We start from the raw sequence: 14,455 nt of genomic DNA on the forward strand, positions 1-14,455 counted from the left end.
TAGTCGGAATTTATATTTTTATATTTGTACATTTATAACTTTACATTACTAAATTGTGCGCTTATGAATCATGCAGTGACTCATGGGCAATCTTGCTCACAACAATTCACCACACTTACATACCAAGTTCACATGACTCGAACCAGTTCAATTGATAGTTTTGGGCACTTTCTAATGATTGCTCCCTGCAGTTGTAAACCTCAGACATGAAACATGAACAAAGCATATCTCTCTATAGTGTGTACTTGCCTTAGTCCAGAGTACTAGTTACCATTTCTCTCTGCTGCCCCATTCCTCTATTTGCATGAGTGCTAACACCAAGAGGTAAAAAGGTGACAGGGGAGGAACCTCCCACACACCGCCTGTGATTTAAAGCCTCAGCTCTGTTCCTGTGTGTTGTGTGAAGGAGGGTGTGTCCCTTCCCTCCAATCAGGGCTCAAAACTCTCCTCACTGAGCTCTGCACAGTGTAACTTCAGCTCCATGCCCCCTGCTTTTCAGAGCTGAGCAATCCTGTGTAAATTCTGCACTTTGAATAGATGTAGAGAAGAGAGGGCTGCTTATGTGGGATGATTTGTTTCATCTCTGTGTATCACCTGAGGTCAGTCACTTCAGTGAGTATATGTAAGGGTTTACAACCACTTTAACTGCTTGCTGGCCACCCACAGTACACCTATTGTGCGCCGGCAGTGGCTACAGGCTAGGCGACATACTCGCATGTCGCCGCCTGTTTCGGATTTTTGGGCATGCATGTGCACGCCCCCTGCTGACCCGTGCTGTAATTGGACACAGCACAAGTTTGTCAGCAGGTTTCAGCCAATGATTTTGACTGAAACTTGCTGATTGGCTGTGGCCAATCACAGCACAGTTTACAAACACACAGAACTCTGTAAACAGACAGCACTCTGGATGTTTCTTGTACCTGAAATCAAATCTGAAATAAAAAATAAAGCTCTATTTGTGTGAAAAATTATATAAATTTAATTTGGGTACAGTGTTGCATGACCAAGCAATTGCCAGTTAAAGTAACAGTGCTGAATAACAAAAGTGGCAGTGGTCATGGAGGGGGCAAAACCTTCCGGAAGTCAAGTGGTTAATGGTCTGTTTAAGTACGAGGCACTGAAAAAAGTAAAGTGAAGTAACAAACACCAATCAGAAATAATATTTTACATATGTCTAAGTCCTCTATCTGAAATCTAATTGGTTGCTCTGGTCTTTGTTCATCTTTGCATCTTACCAGCTAAGCCTCAAAAAGTAACTAAACTCAGCTGTGAATGTAGTACACTGATCCAGGGCTTTTTCTTTATTTAAGGCTTTGGCAGACATGCTGAAGGTCAATAGTACACTGAGGAGTTTAAATGTGGAATCTAATTTCATCAGTGGAAATGGAATACTCGCTCTTGTAGAGTCACTTCAATATAACACATCACTGGTTGAGCTGAAGATAGACAATCAGGTAAAAGCATGGTCATCAATGATATATGAGATATCTCTGATTTATTTGACTGAATGCAGAATTCAAAACAACATGAGATAGGGCATGGGCCGCACCTTCTTATTTTTCTCCTGTGTGTTAATAGCTGTAACTTCCAGAGATAAAGCAGCCTATGGTAAATTGGTCTCTGCACGGTCATCCCTGTTCACTCTAGCAATAAAACATGGTTGTCCAAATGGGTAGAGAAACTACAATGGGTATTGGTGCCTATCCCTAGTAGATATTAGACAGTTCACCAAAATCACCTAGTGATGCACTTATCTATCTATAGTCAGCTTATAGGATAACTTCACCTTTGGGAACATGTTAAATATCCGTCCCCCCCTCCGACAGATAATACGTGGAGAAGTTTCTGTCAGATTAGAAAATAGCGTCTTCTGTGAATTATTGAACTGCAAGTCCCATCAGCCTTAGCGGCTGTTGGCTTGTAGTTTCCAATGAACTACCACGTCACTGAAGCTTCCTGTCAGAATATCTGCTTGGCTGTACATACCAGCACGGCAAGCAGATATTCTGACAGGTCTGCAGGAGACCTGCATGGCATCATCGTTCTACTGATTGCTGGTGCAATGCTTTCCAGGCTCTCTGTACCCTCTGTCAGAGGGAGGGGTGGCTGAGGTCATGGGAACATGTTACATGTTCCACCCTAAAAACAGGTGGAACATGTAACATGTTCCCAAAGGTGAACTTACCCTTTAAGATCCTTGTAGTCTAATATCCTGATCTCTGGAAGATAGGAATATATTTTCTTCTGTCCATATATGTAATGGTCGTGCGTACCAGGGACCCGAATAGCTGTGTGGGTAGTAGCCATTTTGTTGACGTCACAAGTCTCCTATGCAGTTTCTGTATAAGAATGCATAACACAGTGACCTTTTTTCTTGCTCCCCCTCCCTCCTCCTTTCAGCTCATACAATCCACAAACTCTTAGCTGCTGTCAGACACCCCTTATCAGTCTGGTAATAGGACTAGCAGGATCTAACCTCCAATACACATGGCAGGGCCCATAAAAGTATCTAACTTAGCCACTTCAATGACTAGAAAGTTAACAGACATTGGGTCATAAATACCTTAGTTGGAATCCATAGAATATGCATATCTGTCTTTTGGTAGAACCCATCATCGCAGTATGTTCCATAACTTCTGAAATCATGACTGTATAGCCAGAATAAAGTCATATTCACCATCAGTTAGTAGGTAGCATTTTGAACCCAAACACCCCTATGATAGGAGGCACCAGAGTGGATTAGGCCTCCACACCCCTCCTATGAGAAGTAAATTTTAGAGATCTGTCATATTGATATCCATTGTAAAGCTTATTTCATGCTGGACAATAATATGCATGGTAGTCGGCTGTACAGAGTTATTGAAACTTATAGAAAACTGCATCTGGGACTGGGTCATAAATGGGTGACCTCCCAGCAACCACCCCTTAAACCGGATGATTGGTCAGATGGCCTCTGTCAACACCCCTTTTGATACCACAGAAAAGGGGGATGCCAGGACACTTTGACAGCTCTCTTTTAATATAAAACCAAAGAACACCTAACTGGACTGGAGAGAGCCACCATCTTTGCTTATCCATTGGACTCTGCAAACCAGGACATTAAGTATTCTTCATTTTCAACAGCTTTTTATTTTTCTGTTGCCTTGTGTGTTTATTCCCTTTTAACACCCTTGTTCTGTAAATATTTTATTTGCACCATTTTGAATTTTTCATTATTAAACCCTATTTTGAAAAGTGTTAAAATTATCTCTAGGGCTTTTAATGCAAACTAAATGATCCCTGTCTCTTTAAGAGTGCTACTGTATATGATAAATCTCTGGACATACCTGTCTGTGGTGACAGTGTGTGTACAGACGTTTATTCTTCATATTTGTTCTTGCTAATATTGTGAAGGGTTGATAGGCTCAAAGCTAGCTGTTGGCAGTTTGAAGTTTATTTACTTAGGTAACTCTCAGGCTGCTGGCACCTAGATTGTGGTCCTGCAAGCTGGAATATCTTTGTGCAGGATGCAGCTGAGAGTGGCATTGTTACGTTAGCGACAGCGTGGTGAGATTTGCCGGTCCTTTGTCACAAGTTGGTGAGAAGGGCAGGGGTCGGACACCACATTTTGTCGCAATATACACTTCATATAATGTACATTTTTTTGTTCCCTTTAGAGTCAAGCTTTTGGCAATAAAGTGGAAATGGAAATTGCAAATATGTTAGAAAAAAATTCAACGCTTTTGAAATTTGGCTATCATTTCACTCAACAAGGCCCCAGGCTGCGAGCCTCAAACGCAATGATGAACAATAATGATCTTGGTGAGTTGGTGCTGTAATCCACAAGCACTCTGTACTTTTTTTAAATAAGAGAAATTCTGCTGCATATTTTAATTACTCTTATTAGTATTTTCTTGTTATGCTCTTCGCATTTATTAGGGCAACTGATGGTATAGAATGTATAACCTGTGACTTAGTTAATGCATGAGCAAATTACATTTATAACATAAAAAAATAAATCTCTCACTATGCTGCAATGAATTAAAGGATGTTAAAATGCATCTCTCACCATGCAATGGACTCCAATTGGTGTCATGCTTGAAAACTGTCAAGTGGGATAGGCACCAAAACGCACAGTGAATTGAACAATATAAGAGATGCCAAAGATATGAGAAAAACTCAACAGGTATTTCAGAATGTATTTATGCTACATTTGTCAACCTAAAAGTAATTATTGTTTAGTTTGTATATATTAGAATTTTCCCCATTTAGGAAATTCATTGATGCTTTCTGTTCTGGTAACGGATGACACCAAGACAGAAGGTGAAAGGAAATCTAACATCTTACAGTTGTCACTAAATAAGAGTAGAGTTAAAATCTGCTAGGGAGGACACATTTTAGGACACTTCTCCCACAGCACGAGGGCAGTACAGCATACCCACGGTTTTCATGCAGGTCATCTGTTCTTTGCCTTTGTGACTTCTCTTATGTCCTGCGGTCCTGCATGTAAGAGTTTTGGTGCACTTTGTGAAAGTGCATCAAAACTACTGGACATAATAGAATTCTAACCCACACAAAAACTGTGGGTACACTGTGCTGCATTCACGCGGCAAGAGAAGTGCACCGGATCAGTGTGAAAGAGGCCTTATAGTGACAGTAGTGGGATTTGCCCATACCTTGGGAGATTTCTTCTCATTTCCTGTTGTGTATTGATATGAATTGAGAGCAAATGGACGTTACATGGACGTTAGTTTTTAACTAACATAGATTTAAACTACTTTATCCAAAACAAATTTGGTAGGTGTTCTATTTTATATCTGAAAATAAAGAATTCTACAGAGATGTTATTTTTTTTTTCAAATCCATATGTATACCTACCTTTTTAGGAGTCTTTCCCTTTTTGTACTTAGATGGTACACTACAACGTGATCTGGGCAGAGCTGAATACACAAGTTTATAATAATAAGAGACTGGGCTAATTGTTCTTACATTTTCCCCCTGACGTTATACAGTAGTGAATGTTTCAATATATAACTTATTATGGCTAGGTTCACATCTAAGCAGCTATGCGAGATGCGATTTGCATGGATATGGCAGCCCAATTATTTGAATGGGCTGCCGTGCCTCCTGAAACTCAGGGAAAATATCCCTGCAGCATTACAGAAATTTCAGCCCGCACGGAACCTGCAAGTACATTGCAGTTCCCAGTGGGGAAGCAATTTCCAGTGCGGGTTAATGGAACCCACATGCATCCAAGGTATTTTTCTGTGCGGGTGGTTGCGGCTGCGGGAACAGCTGCGGTCCCGCAATGGCAGTCACTTGCAGATGTAAACCTAGCCAGGATTTGCAACTTCTCAAAAATATGTTACTCTTCCTTACTTGTTCTTTTTTTGACTGCCCATAGAAACATGCAATCTGCTTCTTGTTTACAGCTCGTATACATAGGTCTGATGTCCCATGGCATAACTTTTCAACTCTGGACTTGGAAGATATATAAGTACAGAAAAAATATCTCTATAAATTTCTATTAGCAATGTCTTGTCTATTCCACAAGCCATGTTCACTTCTGCCACCTTCTGGCTGTCCACAGCCTTTGCTTTATTCTTTCTGCATTTCATCAAAATACTTTTTCTTTATCTGGACATTTCTGTTTTTGTGCTTTTTTTTTTCTACCGCTTTTTTGCATTTTTAACTTTTACTTTTCTATATATTTAAAATATTGTACATGAAAATTAATTTAAGTTGTTTTATTAGTGGTTTGAAAAATGAAACCTACAGGAAGAGCAATTGAAATCACTTAGAATAGGTACTTAGCTGATAATAAGAATGATATACAACTAAAATTCCAAAAATGTTGGGATGCTGTGTAAAATCTATAATGCAGTGATTTGCAAATCTCCTAAATCTCTTTATTCACATATAGAATAAAAAATAGAAAACATATCAAATGTTTAAACTGAGAAAATGCACCATTTTAAGAAAAAATAAGATTATTTTAAAATTGGCAGTAACATGTCTCAAAAAAGTTGTGAAAGATCCATGTTTACCATGGTGTAGTTTTAACAACACTCTGTAATGGTTTCGGAACTGAGGAGACCAGTTGCCGGAGTTTGGGGTAAGGAATGTTGTCCCATTGTTGCCTGGTATAGCATTTTATAGATTTTAACTACTCAACAGTCCTGGGTCATCTTTGTTGTATTTTTTGGTTCTAAATGCAGCAAATATTTTCAGTTCTTGAAAGGTCCGGACTGCAGCCGTGCCAGTTAGGCCCCACTATGAAGCCATGCTGTTGTCATAGATGCAGTACGCAGTTTAGCATTGTCCTGCTGAAATATGCTAGGCCTTCCCTGAAAATGACATCATCTGAATGGGAGCATATGCTGTCCTATAACCTGAACATATCTTCAGCATTGCCTTTCAAGATGTACAAGCTGCCATTCTATATGCACTAATGCAGTCCCACACCATTAGAGATGCAGGCTTTTGAACTGAGTGCTGATAACTAACCGGAAGGTCCCTCTACTCTTTAGCTCAGAGGACACAGTTCCAATGGTTGCCATAAAAAAAAATGTCAAATTTTGGTTCGTCTGACCACAGAACAGTTTTCCACTTTGCAACAGACCTGTTTAAATAAGCTTTGGCCCAGAAAAGTTGGCGGCATTTCTGGATCATGTTCAGATAAGGCTCTCTGCATGATAGAGCTTTAACTTGCATTTCTGGATGTACATTGAACTGTGTTTACAGACAGTGATTTTTGGAAGTGTCCCTGAACCCATGCAGTGATGTCCATCACAGAATCATGCCTATGTTTAATGCAGTGCTGTCTGAGGGCCCATACATCATGGCCATCCAATATTGCATTTCGTCCTTGTCCCTTGTGCAGAGATTTCTCCATATTTTTTTTTAATTTTTTGATGATAGATGTAGATTATAATATATTTAAAGTATTTGCAATTTTACATTGAGGAATATTATTCTGAAATTGTTTGGCAATTTTTAGACGCAGCTTTTCACAGATAGGTGAACTTCTGCCTATCATCTTTACTTCTGAGACACTCTGACTCGGTGATGTTACTGACCTGTTGCCTGTGAACCTTGATTAGTTGCAAAATGTTCTTGCAGCTTTTCTTTGATAGTAACACTTATTTTGCCAGCTTTTTGTTGCCCTGTCCAAACTTTTTTGAGACGTGTTGCTGACATCAATTTCAAAATTACCTTATCTTTTCCTTAAAACACTACATTTTCTAAGTTTACACATTTCATATGTTTTATATTCTCTATTGTAAAAAATAAGGGTTTATGAGATTTGAAAATCATTGCATTCTGTTTTTATGTAGATTTTACACAGCGTCCCAACTTTTTTGGAATTGGAGTTGTATGTAAAGGCCGTTCCTTAACGGGCCCACTATTAGTGTTATAGAGAGGTCTCTAATGACCATAGAAAATAAATTCCTGGGTTTCAGGCATATTCACACTTTAACCAATACAACCTTTTTTGTCTTTTAGCTATTCAGGGTAGCAGTGCTTTCCCTACTGAAGTCCCTGTTTACTGCAGGAGAAATATAAGTGGTCAGCAGAACTGAATATTAGCATTTGAGCTTTAGGTCAAAATGAACCAAAAACAGCCTGATCCCTCCCCTCTATTGAATATACTTGTGTCAGTTGCAACGTGGAAAGCCCTTTAGGGCCATTTAGGGCTACCATCAGAAGTGCTAATCTTTCCAACTTGTTTAAATATGTATGTATGATAGGGCCAATCCTTCCCTTCTGTCAGTGAGAAGAGGTACAGAAGCTCAGAATTGTGCAAACTCTGTTAGCCAAGTCAAAAGGTAGAATTCTGGAGGTCTTGGAGGTTTCAGGGATGGGCAGTTGGCTTTATGGCTGTTGTTCTAGGGGAGGGATATGCTCTTCTCACATAGCAACTAAAGAATTGTTTTAAAAAATGAAGGGTAACCAAGGATTTTTTTTATATATATTGAATTTCCTCTAGGATGTGATGAAAGACAGCTACAAGTTCTAGGGCAAATGTTTATTTGTTTGCTTGAGCAGCCTGGAAATCCTAAAACTCATGGCTCTCCATGACAGAAATATCAACCTAATTATTGAAGTGAGGGCTTGGCTCCCTCTAGGTCACCTTTCATAATTATGGACCAATAGTGGGGTGTGGTAGATGAGAGGGAGTAGGAACCAAGCACTAACTCCAGAAATGAATCTAGTGTTTCCATAATAGAGCACTATGTGTTTTGGGGCATTTGAGCAGCTAATTAACACACTCTTAGCAATTGACAAAACAATGTAAGATGGCAAGAAGGCTGTTAGCATGGCAACAATAAAGGTGATTTTTGGACTTTGCCGTCAAAGTGAAGTATCATGCTAAAGCTTGGCATAGATGGGTGGAATTTTGAATGAAAATTCTTGGGAAAAGTAGATTTTAAGGAAATTTTGTTTTTCTAGCTATTAGTGGGTCAAATCAACATTTGGTTTCAACCACGGTGATAAGAAATTAGAAGGAGCAGGATGGAAATTGTTTCTCAAATGAACGAATTTCTAACAGTGTATGTGGTTTTTATTTGGTAAAGTCCATTAATTTAAAAACCGCAAACACATGTTCTGAGAATGTTTTAAGGCAAGCCATAGACAAGTAGAAAAACGTACAATCTGTTGAACGAAAATCAAAATTGTTCAATTTTTCATACGATCGGGCCATCATTGTTTTGTAATTTTTGCAAAAACATTTTTTTTCTCTTTATCTGTGGAAGTGATGAAAGTGATGGGTTTATGATGCTAAATAGTTTGCTTCACAGGCTTCCAGTCACATCTGTCTGGATTCCTTGTTGTGATTACAAGGCTGCAATACACAAAATGTTGAACTCCCTCGTCCCTTACAGTCAGCTGTGGCTGCAGGAAATTTTTTATTTCCTCTAGTAGAAAACACACACTACACTATGCTCATCAAAATAAGACATGACAGAACTTCTGTGACAGAACCTTTTTTTTTTTTTTTTTTTTTTTTTTTTTTGCTCATGCATATTTTAGTTTTATTACATTTTGTTTTAATGATAACCCAATAAACTATTAGAAAATCGTTTGTTCTGATAAAAATTTCCAACATGTTTGGTCATGTAGTTTCGATGGGGACACAAAAATCAAGGACACAGTAATTATTTGAAAATTTAATGATTGGCCTATCAGCTTTGTTTTTTGTTTGTTTTTCTACTTGTCAAGCCTGCTTAACCTCTTAGCGCCGGCGATACACAAATATGCAGCCTCTTGGCAGGTGGGCCTTGATGCCGAGAGGCCACATATTTTGGTAGCAGATGTAAACAAACATGTTCCGAGAGTGCATGCCCTGTGCACTCCCAGCACAGTTACCGGCAATCGCTATTTACAATCGTGAACTTTCCGATCATGTGACCACTGTGACAGCCAATCATAAGCCCAGCCCTGCCTCTCAGCATCACAAACCCCTTGAAGGGTTGGGAGGTGCGGCGCCAAGGGGTTAAGAATGTTTATACAAATTTTCCTAAGACTTTTCCTAAGAATATTCATTCAACATTCTATCTATCCATTGCTGTCTATGGCCAGCTTTAGAAAACCTAGGTGAGGATAAATAAGAGGAGGAAATAGAAATCTTTTATGGGTTAACCTGGGCAATTACATAAATAACTAATGACTGTCCCCATACAGACGTGTGCTGAATAGGCTTTATTTAATAAGGCATTCCAGAGAGAAGTGATTATATCTACATTTCTGTAAACCATAGACGCCTCTTAGATTTCAACTTTCACCAACCAAGATGAAACAATGACTGATTACTGTTTATTGGTTTACTAAATTTTGGGCCATTTTCTTAAATAATCATATGATCATTCAAAAATCATATCTGTAACTGCAAGGTCGATTCAACTTGAATAGTAATTATTCGATCTTTGTTATGTTCTAAATATATTTGCTTTTCTTCACCAGTGAGAAAGAGAAGGCTGGCCGACCTGGATGGCCCAATTTTTCCAAAATGTCGAAGTGGGGTGTAGAGCTTGAGGAATGCTCCACACAGCAGGACCCCTTCCAGTAAGAGTTTGTACCAGAGTGTGGAATCCTGACAAGAGAGTGAGAACCCAGCAAATGTGTTACATACCTCAGTCCTCTGTTGTCAAATTTTATGCACCCGAATGTATCATCATCATGTTGCCTACAACAGTAATCCATATAGTATATCTGCTGGCAATTCCTCCTTCATGACCAGCCACCAGATAATGCAACATTCAGTTGTTTTACTGCTGCTTCCAGTGCCACTTGGAATCGGCACAAAGATGGTCTACATATATTTGTGACTCCATAGGTAATATATATGTTTAATGAACTAGTAACCAATATTGAGCACATGACACATAATGTATTACTAGCATATCTGAAAAAGCATAATAGAGACCATCATTGACATTATTGCACAGTTTCAAAGATCTCTACAGAACCCAAGCCCTCTGCAGTTACTGCATATACAAACTGTTGTCAGTTGGTCAATCTGGCGAAAGAAAAGCATAAGTTAGTTAAAACCGTTGAAAAATACAGGGGCAAAAAAGCATATTTAAGATTTCAAGTTAACCTCTAAAAAGCTAGTTTGGTACAGCTGTCTTCATTGGGAATAGTAGTAGTAGCTATCATAATTTCCCTTTACAGCACTTTTCTTACTATAAAGAAATATTGCCATGTTGGTAACTAAATGTCCTTCTGGTTGTTATTCCACTCTGGTAGTATATGGCATCATTCGTTTTTCAAATGTGTGCAGAAATAATTATAAAGAAAGGTATTGTTAAGGCTTCATTCACAGTAGGGCGTTTCAAATTGCGGGCAGAATCGCCGCAATTTGAAATGCCCTAGTGTGAATAAAGCCTAAGTAATGATGCATTTCTGCAGCAGGGTAGCCCCTCAGTTCAACTTTGTGATAAATACAACCTGTATATTGACACTTCCCTGAATTGCACTGTAGCACTGTTCAGCACTGCACAACACTGTGTTGACTGTACAGAGTAGTTGGGGCTATTTTACATGAGCCCGAAGTGCTCTGGGAGGCACACTCCATCCGTTCATATATAGTTCCCTATCTCATGGACTGTTAGAAAACTGTAGACAGTACTATAACGGAAAAACAAAAGTGCTATGTATTAACATAATCATACACATACATAATCCTGTGCGGTTTTTTTCTCTTCCCTCTCAATACAGGTTTTGATTAAATATCCTACCATATAGTTAGTGTGATAAATACATTTTAGGAGTACAGGTAAAACAAAGTCTGTTGGGTAGAGAAGAAGGCCGCACACTGATTGCATCAGCTTGTGTAAGTGATCCCTGCCTGAAACCACTTCTTTCTAATGTATTTCACCCTGATTAGACTTAATTGTGGAAAACAGACCTACGATTAGCATCAGAATTACATCAGCAGGAGTGGATTTTTTTTTTTTTTTTTTTAAAAAGACTGTTTTGCCGCCTGTAAACTCCCCTGCTACTCAACTCCTAAAAACCCCTATAGTGTGCATGGACACATAGGCTAACATAGAGGGGGGTTAACAGGCAAAGAAAAATAAAAGCTCAAAACATCTCAAATGCCAGTAGGAGAAGCATCTTTGAGCTGCAGTGTGCATGAGGCCTAGTAAAGTGTGGAATAGTCAAGTGTCAGCAGGACTTGGTGCCTGTATATATGATTAGTTATCATCACAGTTGCACAAGGCATTTACTTATTTTAGCATTGAAGTCAGAACTTCGAGATAAAGGTTTTTGTTGGTGTGGTTGCCAACATCCCTATTTGATTACATCAATTGAAAAACCCCCTTCATGGGATTTTAAAGACAACCATAAGTACTCAAAACATGAATATAAAAACATTCTATTATCCATATTGTAAAAAAAGGTTGATCAACTTTAAAAATTTGGTTTTTTCCAGAAACCAAATATCTAGTAGTTTAGAATATACATTGTTTCACACATCCACATTCTCCACAAAAGTATTGCATTTTTAATATATCCTTATTAAAGAGCTAGTTTTCAAATAGTACAATTGTCAACAGTCTATACACAGTGGTATCCCCAGCTAACACATGTAGAAAACATGTTCACACTTTACAACCTGTTGAATCTTGATTATTAGTTGGTCAGGTTGTGGTTCCAACGCGTTACACTAGTTCCTTCCTCAGGAAAATAATACCACTCTGCAATGCAAAGTTCTATGCATAATCAACTACATCACAATAAATAATCAAGGAAAAAATTAATAATTCTCAAATGCATACTAAATCACAAGGAAAGTATTTTCTTACATGTATCATGATCTGTTAAGCATGGAAGACATCTTCCATAGCTGAGGTGTGACAGATAGTTGCCGCTGTCCCCCCCTGTGGATTCACACAAGGACCCTTTGACCATCACCACCCACTACCATAAGGGAAAAAAGGATATATTATTAAATCTAACTTTCAATGAAGGGATTATATATCTCTCACATAGTGAGCCAATTAAATAACTAAGAAAGTATTGGGGCTGAGACCTCACCCATAATTTATGGCTGAATAAATCCTACAAATATGTATTTCTGCTCTTAGAATTGGGTAAACCCAAAAGGAAAACCATGTCACATATATTTGCCAAAGAATCTCCGGCAAAGGGCCAATCCAAAAATTCATTGTCTTCAAGCAAAAAAATATATACTAAACCACCAATTAATATCACAAAAAATCCCTCTCTATCTATGTAAATTATGCACAGATTCAAATACTTCAGCTTGCCTCATCCAAACCTCACTTTTGCTGAGGGAGGCTGTCACATTTAAAGTGGTTGTAAACCCTAAGTATACCTAGTGAAATGACTGGCATCAGGTTATACACAGATGTAAATATTCTTACATAAGTTGTACTTGTTTATCAACAGCCATCTTTCCCCTACATACATTCAGAGTGCACAATTTATACAGTATCTCTCAGCTCTGAAAAGCAGGGGGCGGGGAGCTTCAGTTACACAATTTTCAAGAGTTCTGAGAGCTGATTGGAGGGAAAAGCCACTTCTGCTTCACACAGCACACGAGAGCAGAGCTGAGGCTGTCAATCTGCTGGAGGTCCCTCCCCTGTCACCATTTTTCTTTTTGTGTAAGAAAAACTTGTCAGAAGCGACTCATGCTCATAGCAGAGGAATGAGGCAGCAGACAGAAATGACACTTAGTACTCTGAATTGAGACAAGTAGACATTATAGAGGGATATGGATTATTAATTTTTCATGTTTGAGGTTTACAACCACTTTAAGGTTCAGTGAATAAGAAGAAGCTGAGACAAATTTCTGACATTTGAAGAATGACCTCTGTGGGTTTGGGAGTTACAGGACTCTGAAGACAGCTAATGGTACATGCAGACAATTCTAAAAGACTGCAATTTACTCTCACCATCATGTTACTGCCTTGAGCTGTACTAAATGCTATTCATTATGAGTTAAACTTTGTTTTTACTTTTTCTACTGCTTTACCTAATTTTGAACTAAATAAAACTTTATCCTTAAAAAAAAAAAGTGGGATTCATTATAAGTCAACAATGCAGACAGGAGATGTAAACTTCCTGTAACTGTTAATATTGCACTTAATATTACAATGCAGTTTCAAATCTATACCACACTGTGCGTTGTCCTCTTTTTATGTTACCCTTATGTGCCTTATATTGTATGGCTGTGTTGTTTATTGAAGTTCAAAGTATCAAATAAAAATTATATTTAATTGACCCAGACTAGTCTATGCTTTTATGAAAATATGAACTTATTGTACTAAATCACCATACCGAAAAAAAATCACACTTGTTTTACTTATGATTTCGCTTTTATGTTGAATACATTTTAATTGCACCTATAGTATAGATTATTTTATACTCTACTATACTTTGCTGGGATACGCTCGCTGACACTCTGTAGGTAGACTATGTCATTGCGCTGGTTCTCTCCAATGTCATATTTGTTATTGCGCTTGTCCTCTCTAATGTTATATTTGGGATACCATGTTTAGAGAAAAATAAGTGATTTTTATTGCATTTTACTTCTTGCTGGTGATTTGCAAGAGTTCCCGTACTTGCAATGAAGCGACTGCCAACCTGATTAGTCACTCAAAAGAATTGGAATAAAGCACTCTATGTAGTTTGAGCCATTACGAATGCATCCCTTCACCAGAGCGTTTGGGTAAGGAAATGGTTGAAAGGATAAGTTCACCTTCAGGAACATGTTACATGTTCCACCCATTTTTTTCTTGCAGCTCTCCCCCATCCACCCCCCCCCCTCCCTGTGACAGCAGGCTGGGGATCTTCTTCTTGCAACCACTGTCACAATTTGAAAAGAGCGCAGCTGTGCGAGGCTACTGGCTGTATGACCCAAAGATTTGATTTTGGTTTGATTTTATCTATTGATTATTCTGTTAGTACTTTGTAGTCTATTCATTGACAGAACTGAATGAGA

At 38.5% G+C, this 14,455-nt stretch overlaps 1 protein-coding gene across 2 annotated transcripts in view; it reads left to right on the forward strand.

The window, feature by feature from the left end:
* The window catches only part of TMOD1 (tropomodulin 1), a 119,304-nt gene extending 105,570 nt beyond the window's left edge, over positions 1-13,734 (forward strand). The window contains exons 8-10 of one of the 2 annotated variants that reach the window (XM_089652746.1): positions 1,311-1,454; positions 3,657-3,801; positions 9,946-13,734. In XM_089652746.1, the coding sequence (XP_089508872.1) occupies positions 1,311-1,454; positions 3,657-3,801; positions 9,946-10,010 (354 nt within the window). In that variant the 3' untranslated portion in view covers positions 10,011-13,734. Of the gene's footprint in view, positions 1-1,310; positions 1,455-3,656; positions 3,802-5,411; positions 5,618-9,945 lie in introns of those variants that run through there. The other variant, XM_089652747.1, reaches the window with a different exon arrangement.
* Positions 13,735-14,455: the final 721 nt, after the last annotated feature.

The sequence above is a fragment of the Staurois parvus genome, unplaced genomic scaffold (genome assembly GCF_062004578.1).
Source record: "Staurois parvus isolate SC_StPar_1 unplaced genomic scaffold, SC_StPar_1.0 ptg000692l, whole genome shotgun sequence".
In the NCBI taxonomy this organism is placed as follows: Eukaryota; Metazoa; Chordata; class Amphibia; order Anura; family Ranidae; genus Staurois; species Staurois parvus.